The following is a 14,101-nucleotide window of genomic DNA, read 5'->3' on the forward strand; positions in this document are numbered from 1 at the left end:
TCATATTTTGCAAGGGAATTTCCATGTAGCCATCATGGAAGCATTGTTGTGAAAATCGTCCTGAGAAGACTTCCCCTGCCCCCTAAAGTTGAGTTGAATGTGTTTAAATGTGTAAGAAAATTAAACCACAGAATCAGACTCTCTAGAAGCTTTGATTCAGTCTGAATGACCAAATCTAGCTGTACTGAATTTTGAGGTTCATTTTTTCACGGTTCATTTCCCTGTAGGACTTGATACCTGCAGAGACCCCACCATCATCCATGTCTCCTGCTCTTGTCTGTTCTAAGAGGAATTACCATTGAATTTGGGGACAATTTGGATAACCAGAACAATTGTATCCCAAGACTCAATAAAACCATACCTTCAAATACCAGTTTTCCCAAATGGAGACATCACAGTCACTTGTTCCAGAGTGTTAGCATATAGGCATGTAATTTTATGGGTCCCCTTCCAGCACTATAGTTGTCCTGAGAGCTAACACAGATAATCCGAATCTGGGTGGTGGTAGTCTCAGAGAGTAAACCATGATTGGATCATGTGGGGGTCACAGGAGGAGTCATTTCTCCTTTACATATATTTATTGGGCAGCTACCACTTTCAAGTAATGCTGTTGAAGATAGATTCACTTGTAGACAGACACATGGCTCACCTTTCTAGAGCTCAGGTCACTGTCAAGAAAGACTGGATAAATGTGTGTTAGAAAGAACATGCAACAGGCAGACTAGACCTTGCTAGAGGAAGGGACCCTATCAGGTGGATACAATGTAGCTGATCCAAGGGTGCGGAGGATGGAAAGTCTGGAGACATGATGGGACAAGTTGAATTTACAGAGCTCTCAGTCATGATGTCTTTGAAGAACTGAGAAACAAGCACACCTGGAGCAATCAGGCCATCAGATTGTCTCATGCCACCCAGGACATAACTTCTGCCCACTCAAAATTTGTAAGCCTACTTGCTTTCCATGTTTAGACTTGCCTGTGTAACAGTTTCTAAAAGCCTACCTTCTCCCCAAGGTTAGGGTACTCAGTCAGCTGCAGGGAGGGGCCTCTGTTGTTAATGGATCAACACTACAGCCCACAGTCTGGGTTGTCCAGGTCTGCTGAGCACGGGCTCCCAGTGAGGCCCAACACACCTCCCTCAGTCATCCTGTGGTCCTGATACCATCCTACATGGATGCTTCTAGTTAATGGGGTTCCAGGTAATTAAATTTTAACCTTTAAACTGCTCATGTAAGCCCAGGTTCCACTTACAGCTGCAATATAAAAGTTGAGCTCTGCAAAAAGTGACTTCTAAGAAAAATCTTTTCATCTACAAGACTCATTAGCATGCTCCAAGTTTTGCAGATAAAAATATCAGAGCCAGACATAAATGGAAAGAAAGCAGCTTCCCTCCAGCCATGTGCTTTGACTGCAGGTCTGCCCTGAACACCTGCAGGGCTCACGGCATTACAAGTGAAAGCACACACACACACACACACACACACACACACACACACACACACATTTTCACACACACACATACACACAAATACACACACATACATACACACACACACACATATACAAAATATTTCTAAGTAAAATCTCCAGGTATGAGATTCTACAGATATGTTTCATTTTTCTAACTTAATAACTAGTACCTTCACAATAAACTATGTACTCAGTTCCAGACAACAGTCTGTGTCCCTTTCTTCTAAATCTGGTTCATTCCACACTGTTGAGGAGCCTCCCATAAAACTAGGTGGACACTACAGCTCACACATCCGAATTCTTGTCACCTTCTCCCAGATACCCATTTATTGGCTACTCTTGAGCCCAAGAATTTGCCTCCTGGTTGATGGATCCCTGAACAGCATAGACTGCAGGAGACTGTCTCAGCCATTAGGAGGAAATTGTAGCATCCTGGTTATCGGGATGGAATATAGAAATACAGATGTAATGTGTAGATTGTAGGACTCTGGGTGGACACAACCTGGGTAGCTACTGTCTTTGTCACTTTTCTATTGCTGTGAAGAGACACCATGGCCAAGGCAACTCATAAAAGAAAGCATTTAACTGGGGGCTTGTTTACAGTTTCAGAGGTTTAGATCATTATCATCATAGCAGGAAGCAAAGTTGGAGGAGTATTGAGAGCTATATCCTGATCCACAGGCAGAGAGAGAAAGAGAGAGAGTGGGAGAGAGAGAGAGAGAGAGAGAGAGAGAGAGAGAGAGAGAGAGAGAGAGACAGACACAGAGAGACAGAGACAGAGAGACAGAGAGGGAGAGGGAGAGAGAGATAGAGGACAGAGAGAGACTCTGGGCTTGGCATGGGCTTTGGAAACTTCAAGGCCCACCCCTAGTGACACTTTTCCTCCACAAGGCCACACCTCTTGATCCTTCTAATCCTTTCAAATAGTACTACTCCCTGGTGACTATGCTTTCAAATATATGAGCCTATGGGGCCATTCTTGTTCAAGCCACCCACAGCTACTCATTTTATGGGAGAATAGACCTAGAGAACAGCAATAATCTTTGCTTGGGCTGAAGCTACCTTTTTGTGGATAATAGGTGAGCATGGGCTCTTCAGCCATTTGTTAGGTCAACGATCCTGCCAAGGTACTGAAAGATAATCAATCTAGATCTATCCAGGGGATGGACAGATTTCCTCTTAATCCAGCAGACTGCACTTCCAAATCTATTTGCCCCTTACAAAGGAAAAGCAAATGATTGATGCTTTCCAATAAACCCTAAAAAGTAAAAGCAAAATAAATGCCTCTTTGTCACGTGGTGTTTCCTCCCTTCTGCTTCCCATCCTGTCAGCTAGAAATGGGTCAGAGTCTGCCTCCTTGTCAAGCTGGACTGTAGCCTCTGTGTCCCGTTCCTGTCAGGTTTGGGACGAGACGCTTCCAAGACTCCATCCTGACGAGCTCACAGCTGTGTACTCATGGAACCACATACACACACAGATATGTTTCTCCAGAAGCTGAGGAGAGGGGGTGGAGGACAAAGCCACCAGTGCCATGGGCAAGAAGGGGGTTCAGTTGATGAGCCATGTGTTCATTCTTTCATTCCCAAAGTATGTACTCATTGAGAAACTCTTAGCCACCTGGAGCTGCAAAGTGCTGGTCTTGCCCACCATAGGACACAGCACTGGGCAAATTAATACAACCACTGTCATCAATGACTCCAACCTAACCAAAGAGAGAAGGTCACCAATTAGTGACTTCTGGTGCAGGTTAAATAAAGAAGTGAGTTGTCTGGTGCTCAATTGCTTTCCAACCACATCACAGGTGAGTTAGCAAGGCAGTATCCAGGTTGCACGATTGCCTCAAACAGTCATCAGGCTGGGACCACGGCCGACACAGCTGAGTGAAGTAAAGGGCTGAACCAGTGTGTCCTAGAGAAGGCTATGACTAACGCATCTGTGCTGCATATGTGTGCCAAGCATCTGTGTGTGCCGGGCACTGTACCCACATCAACAATGAATCTAGTGAGAAGATAGCACAGATAAGCCAACCAGTCCTGTTGAGGCAAGCGAGTGGACCTAGAAGCTAAAGGCCCCGTGATCTCAAGCCCAGGGACTCAAGGGTGAGTGTTGCTGTTTTTTCCCAGAGTCAACCCCATTTTCTTTCCTATCCCTCGCATAACCAGGGATCTCATTTAAAAGAGGACCAGCCTCTTGAGAGGAGGCTTTGAGACCACAGACTAGTGTGTATGTGGTCATCTCTATGGATTTCTTATGTTTTTTGTCACTCGTGGGTCTTGATTTAAAATATTATTCATCCACCAAGGTTGTTTACTTCTTTTTTGCAGAATCATCCCATTTCCCTCTTACTGAGTGAGTTGATGGCATAGATAGATACTGACTCAAAAACCTCCACATTCAACTTCAGGGGTTTTAGTCACCAGGTCACTGGGAAAGAAAATGCATGCAAAAATAGTCCTTTTTGTTTGTTGGGGGTAAGGATTGCTCTCTCTCTCTAACTCTTTGACAGTTTCATACATGCATATAATAAATTTTGGTCATTTTCATTGGCCTCTCTCATTCACCCCCCTCTGGAACCTTCTCTCCCCTACAAGCTCCCTTCCACTCCCAAGTCTTCTTCCTTTTGCATGTGATCCACTCACTCAGAGTTACTTCCATGAGCATGAGTGGGGTTTTGTTTTTGTTTTTCTGTCACAAGGGCCACTGCTCAGTGGCTATACCATTGAGGAAAGTGACATCTTCATCTTCTCCCCCAGCAACCATTAACTGCCAGTACTCCCCACATAGGCACCATTAGGGTTAGGACTTCATGGGCTCCCCTCCCACCCATGATCAAATGTTGGCTGGACCATTCTTGTACAAACAACCATGGCTTTGGTGAGTTGGTGACTGCAGTGGCCATGCCATGTCCAAAGGATGTATTTCTGCCCATATCCCCGGCCTCTGACTCTTACATTCTTTCTACCCCATTTTCAGCAATGTTCCCTAAGCTTCGGAGGGACAAATACAGATACGCCATTTAGGGCCAAGCATTCCACATTCCCTTCCCCTTGCACTCTGACGGGCTATGAGTCTCCTCATTAACTGCCCTGCCTTGCTCTAAGGAGCCACTCTGAACACACACTAATCTATGCTTATAAATACGAGTGTTTGCAAAGCATCTTGACAATTCATTTTAAAACAGGGTCTCATGTAGGGGAACCTGTAGCCACGCCTGCTTAGGGGCTGGCTACAGGTCTGCCTGACCATGCCTGCAAGGGCGTGGTCAGGGTGACGTAGAGTAAGAGTTTGAGTTGGCTGAGTTTCCGCTTTCAGTTTTCACCCCTTTCGGCTTGCCTACAGATGGATGCCATGCGGGCTGGCTAGGTGGCTCTGTAAGTAAGGCTTTTCCCTATTAAATACCCTTATATTTCTACTTGGCTCTGTATTGGCAATTTCCCACTTTAGTCTCATACTACAGTCCAGGCTGACCTCAAACTCATGGCAACCCTCCCACCTCAGCCTCCCAAATACCAGAATTACAACATTCAGTGAAGTAAAACCTGAACACTTAAGGGAGGGTATCCAGTGACTGTTTGTTCTGTCTCAGAGGCTGGGTGCCGAGTATTTAGAGAAGAAACTTTCAGGACACATTCGCCAAATGAGGAATTTGTCTGACTTCTCATAACTGATTCTCACGCATCACAGAGAGTCCATTCTGAGCATCTGTTACGATGACTGACAAGTCACTAATTTCCCCAATGAGAACCCATGCATAAGTGTTAATTAGCAGCATCTGGTGTGAATCAGAAATACAGATACCAATTGAGGCAATTGTACTCATTATCTCTGGTGTATGGTCTTTTCCAATAAAACGTTAGGTCATCATGCTGAGGTGTGAATTCCCGAAACAGGCATTGACAGCCCCACCGGAGCATGGTGTTAAAATGTATGCATTTAGATTCTAAAGAAGAATGCAGGCGTGACCACAAGGTCTGCAGGAATATGTCACCCAGTCATGGATGGCCCGAAATTCAGCTGAGAACTGAATCCGAGGAAGCATAAGTTGGGGGGGCATCAAGGGGGGATAGCATGCGCTGCATTGGGAAGGATGCCCTGTCTCAGTGCTGAAGCTTCGCTGTGGCTTCTTAGCTCTAACCCTTCCTCTAACCCTAACCCCTGAGGGTTTTGTTTTTGTTTTTTGAGACACGGTTTCTCTGTGAAACAGTCCTGGCTGTCCTGGTACTCACCTGCAGACCAGGCTGGCCTCAAACTCAGAGATCCGCCTACCTCTGCTTCCCAAATGCAGAATTAAAGGCATGCGTCATCACGCCTGGCCTTACCTCACTTCTTTCTTAACCATTGGTGTAGCGTTCCAGTGTTTTCCCGGGCTTGAGATGTTCATAGTCACTGCAGGTTTTGAGGGAAAGATGTGGAGAGGCAGGAAAACCAAATAAACAACATGTAGGTTTTGTTTGTTTGTTTGTTTGTTTGTTTGTTTTTTTCCCTCTGACTATCTTTCCCAGAAACAGAAAAGCCCTAAGTCATATTATCCTCGTTGCCGGTCTGACCTGACTATTTACTTGGGATCAGGCCTTGACTTCAGCCCCATACTCTAATCTTTGGCCCAAATGTTCCACTCACTCAACCTGTTTGTTCTTCCACTCTCTAGATAAAAGGCCTTGACATCAAATCTGTCCCTTCTCCCAGGATTCATTCCTCAGCTAACTAGCACGAACGTCCAAGAATCATTTAAAGAGGGTCTCAGAAACCTCTTTCTGCTCAAGTAGCAAAGTTCAGATCCTCGAGGTGAGTGGAAAGGAAAGGCAACCCTCTGAGTGAGCCTTCTGCCCACAGGGAGCAGAAGCTGGAGAAAGGGTCCCGGATAATTCCAAGGACAGGTTCCCCCTTCTGAAGCCAGGATTCAGAAAGACAGCCATTACCAGGCATAGGAGCGTGGCTGATCAAATTAAGAAATGTGTTTTAAAATTCAATTATACCCTCGGTGGAAATAGTCTCACTAATGGTTAGGGATAGAATTATACCCAGTCTATAAAGCCTAACATTTCTAAACCCAATTTTGTGCATTACTCTAAAGGTTAATTCAAAACCTCTCTTCCAAATGGGAAGTTAAACACAGCCAATGGAGGAACGCCATCCATTGCCTGACTGAGGGTTTATCAGTGGTAAGAGTTCATTAGTTTTAATTAGTGTAATCACTAATGTTGCATTAACAGTTTAGTGAAGGAAAGTAATTACTCACACATCCACTGTATTAGATGGGAAGATTAGAATTCATTTTCCAAAAATGATTAGCATTTTGCCAATTAAACAAATCCCCTCTCCTTGCCAGCAGCCCCGTGACCTCCCTCACCCAGGATCATTTAAATGAAACATATTTTGCATCAAAAGACGGAACTGGGAGAAATGAAGAATTAAGGCTGCATTTATTTTTAGTTCTTTCTCGGAGTGCAGAGAGTGCACAGGTCTCCATGAGTTCATAATGCCAGACTCCATTTGCATAGTCATTTGCTACAGTCTCCTCTGATTATGCCCCAATCTGTCATGTAGTGCTACAGCAATTAAAATGGCTAGTGTTGGTGAAAGATGAAACCAAAAGGAAGCAACCAGAAAGACTAGGTGGAAGGGCCATCACTTGGGTTCAGTGGTGGGACAGGGTGGGGACCATCTGCTGGCCCCATTCTGAATACCACTTTGGAGCCAGCTCTGCTACCTGGCTTTAAAATGCCAGGTTACCCACAGGGGTCCCTTAAAGCTAGCAACCGAGTGTCCTGAGCCTCCTGCTACTCTCCGCTGGGCAGGGAGGTCATTTCAGGCATAGCTTGACTCACAAGACCTTGGCAATGTGACCCCACTGCTCTCCATCTGCACCAGAGTGATAGGCTTCTAGGAAAGTTCTCAACACTTCTAATGTACCCTGTGCTCTTTCTGGCTTCTCTGACCTTGCTGGGAAATCTTCTGTTCTTGCTAGAGAAGCCATCTTTTTCTTCACTTGGTGTAATCTCATCCCACACCAACTAGAATACTTACCCTTCCAGTGTGAACTTCCAGAGCCCCATTGCCTATGGCTGTCTGTTAGTACCCGCAGGGCAGGGCTTGGTTCCAGAACCCCTCCCCCTCCAGATGCTAAAATCCTTGGATGCTCAAATCCCTTATATAGAAGAGCCTGGTATTTTCATATAGTCCATGAACCTCCTCCCAGACATTTTAAAGCAGTGGTTCTCAACCTGTGGGTCTTGACTCTTTTACAGGGGTCACCTAAGACCATCAGAGAGCACAGATGCTTACATTATGACTCATAACAGTAGCAAAATTATAGTTATGACGTGGCAATGAAAGTAGTTTTATGGTCACCAGGACATGAGGAACTGTATTAAAGGGTCGCAGCATTAGGAAGGTTGAGAACTAAGACTTGAAAACATCTCTGCATTACAGTAGCTAATAGAACACAAACATTATACATTTGTACCTGACACTAGCTGCACAGTTCAGAATGGAAAGGATAGGCATGGACTTGGGGGGAGACATATAGACGAGAATATGCTCAGAGATGGTACACTCTTGTCACTCTACTGTCCTGGGTCAGCGCTGGGACAGGAGGCCTTGGCCAACAGCAAGACTGAGAACTATGGGATTTCATGGTGGCCTATGTTCAGCCAGGTTACTGCCCAGTGTGAAAGCCAGTCCAGCAAGATAGAGCAGCAAGTGAGGGCCAAGGTTCAAGGTTGCCAAAGTCTTCACTCTAAACCATATCTAAATAGTGGTATAACAGTGTACAGAGTTTTTCTTGGGCAGGCAGGGGAGCATGGTGTGTATTCAGTTGGTTGGCTGATTTTCCTTGGTTTGTTTGTTTGTTTGGTTGGTTGGTTTTGTTTTTGTTTTGAGATAAGGTCTCATCGAGCCCAAGTTGGCCTGGAACTCAACTATATAGTTGAGGGTGACCTTGAACTCCTGATCTCTGCCTCCACCTCCCAAGTGCTGGGATTACAACCATGAATCATTACCCCCACACACACACATACACTCTTTAACTTAGTTTTTAATGCCATTTTACAGTTTTAAATGCCATCATCATGTGATCTCCTGATAATCCTTTGAGGCAAATATTTTCTCAAAAAGAAAATTGACTTAATGCTATTGAACCAATATATCCAAAAGCCAACAAGAGTCCGAATACTCAGCCAAGCATGTCCGCAGGTCCTTCATCTCCGCTCCCAAGCTCAGCCCTATGATCTATGTGGCCTTGGACAAGTGACTCATTTTCTCCATATACATGACCACTGTGTTCCTGTTATGGTGGTTGTAAAAACCAGGTAGGAAAATAGACTTCTCGGAGACAGGACAGCCTCTTGGGTTTTCCATGAGAGCCCAAGGCCCAGAGCACAGAAGAAGAGCTGGCTTACCTGCCAGGTCTGCATACATCCATGAAAGAAATTGTTTTCTATTGCAGAAAAAAACAGACAAAACATACCTACTATATGACAGACTCTGAAAACCCCCTATGGAAGGCCTCACACTCCCTGGTGTGTAGGGATAGGTAGGGAGTTAGTTGGGGGGGCAGGGGAGGAGGGGAGGGAGAGGGAACTGGGATTGACATGTAAAACAATCTTGTTTCTAATTCAAATAAAAAAATGGAGAAAAAAAAACATACCTACTTCCCATAGTGCCGAACACGTTTTAGAGGCTATATATTAGTCAATTATTCCCCTCCCCATATGAACACTGAAGAGTAAATCAGACCTATCACTAGCGGGATTCTGGAACCCAGTGTGTTGCTTCACTCCTGAAGACAACTTTTCTCCTTGGAGTGGTACATAGAATACATAACAGGAGTGTAGACGGAGTTTTCCTGTCCTGCAGCCACTCTCAAATAAATAAACACACTGAGGCTTATACTAATTACAAATACTCGGCCAGTTACTCACTTGCTCTTACAGTTTCAGCTAACCCATATTCCTTATTTACCCTCTGCCACATGGCAGTACCTTTATTAGCATGGCATGTTCATCTCCTGCCCTCTCTGCATCTGCTCTGATGCTCATCTTCTTCCCAGCATCCTCAGTTTGATTGATTTGATCGGCTATCAGCCGATCAGCATTTTATTAAACAAATTCGAGTGACAAATCTTTACAGTGTACAAAAGGATTATTCCACAGCACAGTAGACCATCAATAGCTTACCACGCCAGAACTACGGGCAGTTCCCCTTAGAGCTCTCAGTCCCACACAGGGAATACAGAGCACAGCTGCTGGAATTTAGAAGTTGAAAGCAGAGCACCTCCGACACATGCTCGCCTGTTGGCGGTGGCCACTGCCAAGAGGTCTTCTCAGTGTATCGGGTATGTGTGTCCATACATGTGCAGTGTGTGCATCACATGTAAGTGCTTGCATGGACACATATGTGTATGCCCATGTGTGCCTGTGAAAAGGAATGCAACCGTACACAGGATAAGGTTACTGATGGTATATTTATAAAAGAGAATCACTCACGTGAGAAGCCGATAACCAGATAGGTGCTCCAAGAAGTCCAGTTTCAGCTGCACTCTGAGACCCAACCAGAACCCTGAAAAGAGCTTGTGTGTCCCTTTTCTCAGCCCTTTATTCCACATGCCTTTTATATGCACCTGTGACCAAGCCCAAACGGATGTGGTCATTGGTACAGGTACGTAGATCTTCTCCCTACATGCCTGTCTGCATGTATATATTCATGTATGCCTTAAAGAAAGGGAAGCCCGGAGGACTTTAGTTAGCCAGAGTGAGCTGGGTAATAGTTCCTCTGACAGTCATAGTGGCAAATGTGAGGACCGACTCACCCTGTCCTCTGCACTGACGCAAGTGGAGCAAGCTGAGGGAATAGCTCACAAAGGTACTCGAAGGGACGTCGCTCACTTGAGGATAACCTAGGAGACTGATCCCAGTGAAGGCCCTAGGCCTGCCTGGCCCACTACAGAGTAGCAACATGGGTCAGATCCTACAAACTAGTGAAGACAAGAACTTGAGCATAGAGGAGAGAGGGTGCACAACTGGGCAGGGGTATGTACTCTTGTGACCAGAGTCAGGAGATTTAAAACTGAACCCTGGGTTTAACAGTTCTGTACCCTCAGGCACGTTATTAGCAAGGCCCATTTCTTCCAATGAAAAATGAGAATCACAGTCCCTATGTCACATGTAGGATCCTTGTAAAACTGTAATTAATTGGAACCGAATCCACATCTGTCTCACACACGCTGAGAGACACCACGTCCTTTTTGCTCACAGTTACATACCTGATGCCTATAGTGTCTGACCATAGCAGTGCTTAATAAATGTTTATGGATTCCTGATCAGAACATGCCACCATGCGTCTGGGGCTGACGGTATTTATGGACACATGAAGAAGAGAAAGTAAGAGATTGCCATGGTGGAGGCTGCCTGGAGATGACAAGGCGGCAGAGTGGACCTAGGACCAGAGAATAAACGAGTCTGGCAGGGCAGTTGGGGGCCCCAGCTGGTGTTTGCTCCCTGGGGACTGTGACTGCACACAGTCACCTTTGCATCCCACATGTTGACTTGATGTAGGACTCAGAAGAGTGACTACAACAGCACGGCCCCTGGGGACATGGGAAGACAAATGGCTCTAACAGAAAGGGTTCTTTTTCTATAAATATCCATCATGATCCAAAAGGAAAAACACTTACACATCTCCCTTGTCTACATTAAAAATCTTCAACAAACATCAAGAAAGCAAAAAGGGTATGAGTCATGACCCAGTGCATGCTATTTGAGAGGGGACATCAGCTAGCTGCTTGAATGTCTTTCTGAAGAATCGGACATTGAATTTTCTTTGTTGAGTCTTCAGAATCCCAATCCCAATCCATGATGCCCCTCATTTCTTAGTGTGTGTGTGGTTGCATGTTCATCTGTGTATAGATATATGTTCTGTATAGGTGTACATACACCTGTGAGAGCCAAAGGACAACATTCAGTGTCATTCCTAAGACACAGCCACCATTTCTTTGCTTTTCTTTTTTTCTTGACACAGATTCTGTCATTGGCCTAGAACTCTCCAAGTTAATTGGGAGACTCACTGGCCAAGGGGTCCCAGGGGTCTGCCTGTCCCATCTTCTCAGCATTGGGACTACAAGTGTGTGCCACCACACCTGCTTTGTTTGTTTGTTTGTTTGTTTCTTAGTGTGGGTTCTAGGGATCAAATACAGGTCCAGCACTTTACCTGCTGAGCTATCTCTCCGCCTCGTTTAAAAAAATGTGTGTGTGTGTGTGTGTGTGTGTGTGTGTGTGTGTGTGTGTGTGTGTGTACATATACTGAGTAACCATACAAGTGGGAAAGGGTCAAAGGACACATTGAGGAAATTTGTTCCCTCCTTCTACCACTTGGGTCCTATGGATAGAACTCAGGTTATCAGGCTTGGTGGCGAGTGCCTTTACCCTCTGAGCAATTTCATATCACTCCTCTCGTTTATATTATTACTCTAACAGTTTTGCATTTCTCCCCTTCCCTGTCTTCCTTCCAAACTCTCCTGCCTTTCCTTGCCCCCTATCAAATTCATGGCCTCTTTTTCTTTAATTATTATCCTTACATCTATCTATATCTATATCTATATATAGATATAGATATATATGTATGAATATGTAACTGCAACCTTCTAAATCTGTTCAATGTTGTTTGTAATGTACACAGGCCTGGCCACTTGGTATTATATAACTAATTAATGGGCTCATCCCTGGAGGAGGCCATTTCTCTCTACCGCAGAATTCCTTCCTTGTCTATATTTCTTTGTCTGGGAGCAGGGTCCCGGGAGATTTCCATTCCATATTAGAATGTCTATTGGTGTTGTGCTTCTTCAGGTCTTGTTTATGTAGCCATGTTATTGCAATAAGTATCCTGTTTTTTCTAGGGGACACAATCTCACAGCAGACATTCTGATACTCTGCTCTTACAATCTTTTCACCCCTCTTCCTCAATGTTTCCTGAGCCTGCGGTACGGGACTTGTGTTGTAGATAAATGCATTGGGTCTGGGCGCCTCATGAGACCATTCGTTCTCTGCATTTTGATGAGTTGTGATTTTCTGTAATAGTCTCCGTCTGCAAAGAGAAGCGTCTTTGATGAAAAGTGAGGGTTACATTTTATCAGGCAAAGCCAGTGTAGGGGCGGGGGGGAGGAAGGGAAGGAAAGAGACAGAGATTCCATGCCTTCTTGTACAGTCTGCCTTTAATGCTCGTAATATCGGGAGAGCCACGCTTGGCGCCAGAGACAAGCCTTACCCCCCACTAATGCTCTTCTCTTTCCTTTCAGTATGTGTCCAGTAGACGGGCCATCACTCAGAACTCCACAGAGCAAGGGAGCTTCCACCCGCATCATCTTCACCACCACCATCGCCACCACTGTCACCACAGCCACCTGTGCCACCATGCCCGTCCCGGCCACCTCCACCACCAGGAGGCAGGGATGCACAGCGCTCAGGTGACACCCTGCCTGTGCCCACTCTTCTCCTGCCAGTGGGAAGGCCACCTAGAGGTGGTGGTGCCTCACCTGCGGCAGATCCACAGGATCGACATTCTGCAAGGAGCAGAGATAGTCTTCCTGGCCACGGACATGCACCTCCCAGCGCCAGCCGACTGGATCATCATGCACTCCTGCCTGGGCCACCACTTCCTGCTGGTGCTCAGGAAGCAGGAACGACACGAAGGGCACCCTCAGTTCTTTGCTACCATGATGCTCATTGGGACCCCCACCCAGGCCGACTGCTTCACTTATCGCCTGGAGCTCAACAGAAACCACAGGCGTCTCAAATGGGAGGCCACCCCGAGATCCGTCCTGGAGTGTGTGGACTCAGTCATCACTGATGGGGACTGCCTGGTTCTCAACACCTCACTGGCCCAGCTCTTCTCTGACAACGGCAGCCTCGCCATTGGCATCGCCATCACTGCTACGGAGGTCGGCGCCAGGGATGCCGAGATGTGAGGCCAGGAGCCACTGGGCACTCGCGCTGCCTGTGCACCTTGGGCCTCCAGGTGTCTGGACCTTCTTATTTCCCTCCCTTGCTTCTTTTCTTTCTTTTTCGTCTCAGGTAATTTGTGGTGTTAGTATTCATCTGCTATGAGCGTTATGTTATGTAAACACCTATGATTCAAGATCTTTGTGTGAAATCTGTCCTGTGTTGTTGGTAAAGTTTTGTAGAACAATTAGAAGATTCTGCCAGAACAGTTACTTCCTGCCACCATTGGTCTTTTTCTCTACTGCTTCGGCAGGGAGCAAACACCAAGAAGCAGAGCCCTGGAGTTAAAGGGGGTGTGGCTTCCAAACAGCCCCTCCTTCTCTTTTCAGGCTGTTTCAGGTAGAGCCTGTCTGGGAAGAAGACCCAGCCAGCTGTGGCTGATACCTTCCTGGAACCCAGGTGTCAAAGCTAAGCTGCATGAGCATGAGAGATGGTGTCTCCTCCACAAACAGAAGCATCACCTGATCCAGGCCCGGGACAGCTGTCAGATACAAACCCTCTATTTTTCAGGTTCCCTTGGCCATGCCATTCCCTTTTGCTTTGCAATTTAAGCCCAGATGTTCTTGGTGCTTTTCTGAAAATCGCTTTGCCTCTGGTGAGAAGCACGATTATGATGCAGGGAAAGAGCTGCAAGAAAAA

At 45.9% G+C, this 14,101-nt stretch overlaps 1 protein-coding gene across 1 annotated transcript in view; it reads left to right on the forward strand.

The window, feature by feature from the left end:
- Positions 1-13,428, forward strand: part of Siah3 (siah E3 ubiquitin protein ligase family member 3) — a 71,696-nt gene extending 58,268 nt beyond the window's left edge. Inside the window, exon 2 of the mRNA XM_035452386.1 lies at positions 12,760-13,428. Within this exon, the coding sequence (XP_035308277.1) occupies positions 12,760-13,428 (669 nt within the window). The remainder of the gene's footprint in view (positions 1-12,759) is intronic.
- The last annotated feature ends 673 nt before the right edge of the window (positions 13,429-14,101 follow it).

This window comes from Cricetulus griseus (genome assembly GCF_003668045.3).
Source record: "Cricetulus griseus strain 17A/GY chromosome 1 unlocalized genomic scaffold, alternate assembly CriGri-PICRH-1.0 chr1_1, whole genome shotgun sequence".
Taxonomy (NCBI): domain Eukaryota; kingdom Metazoa; phylum Chordata; class Mammalia; order Rodentia; family Cricetidae; genus Cricetulus; species Cricetulus griseus.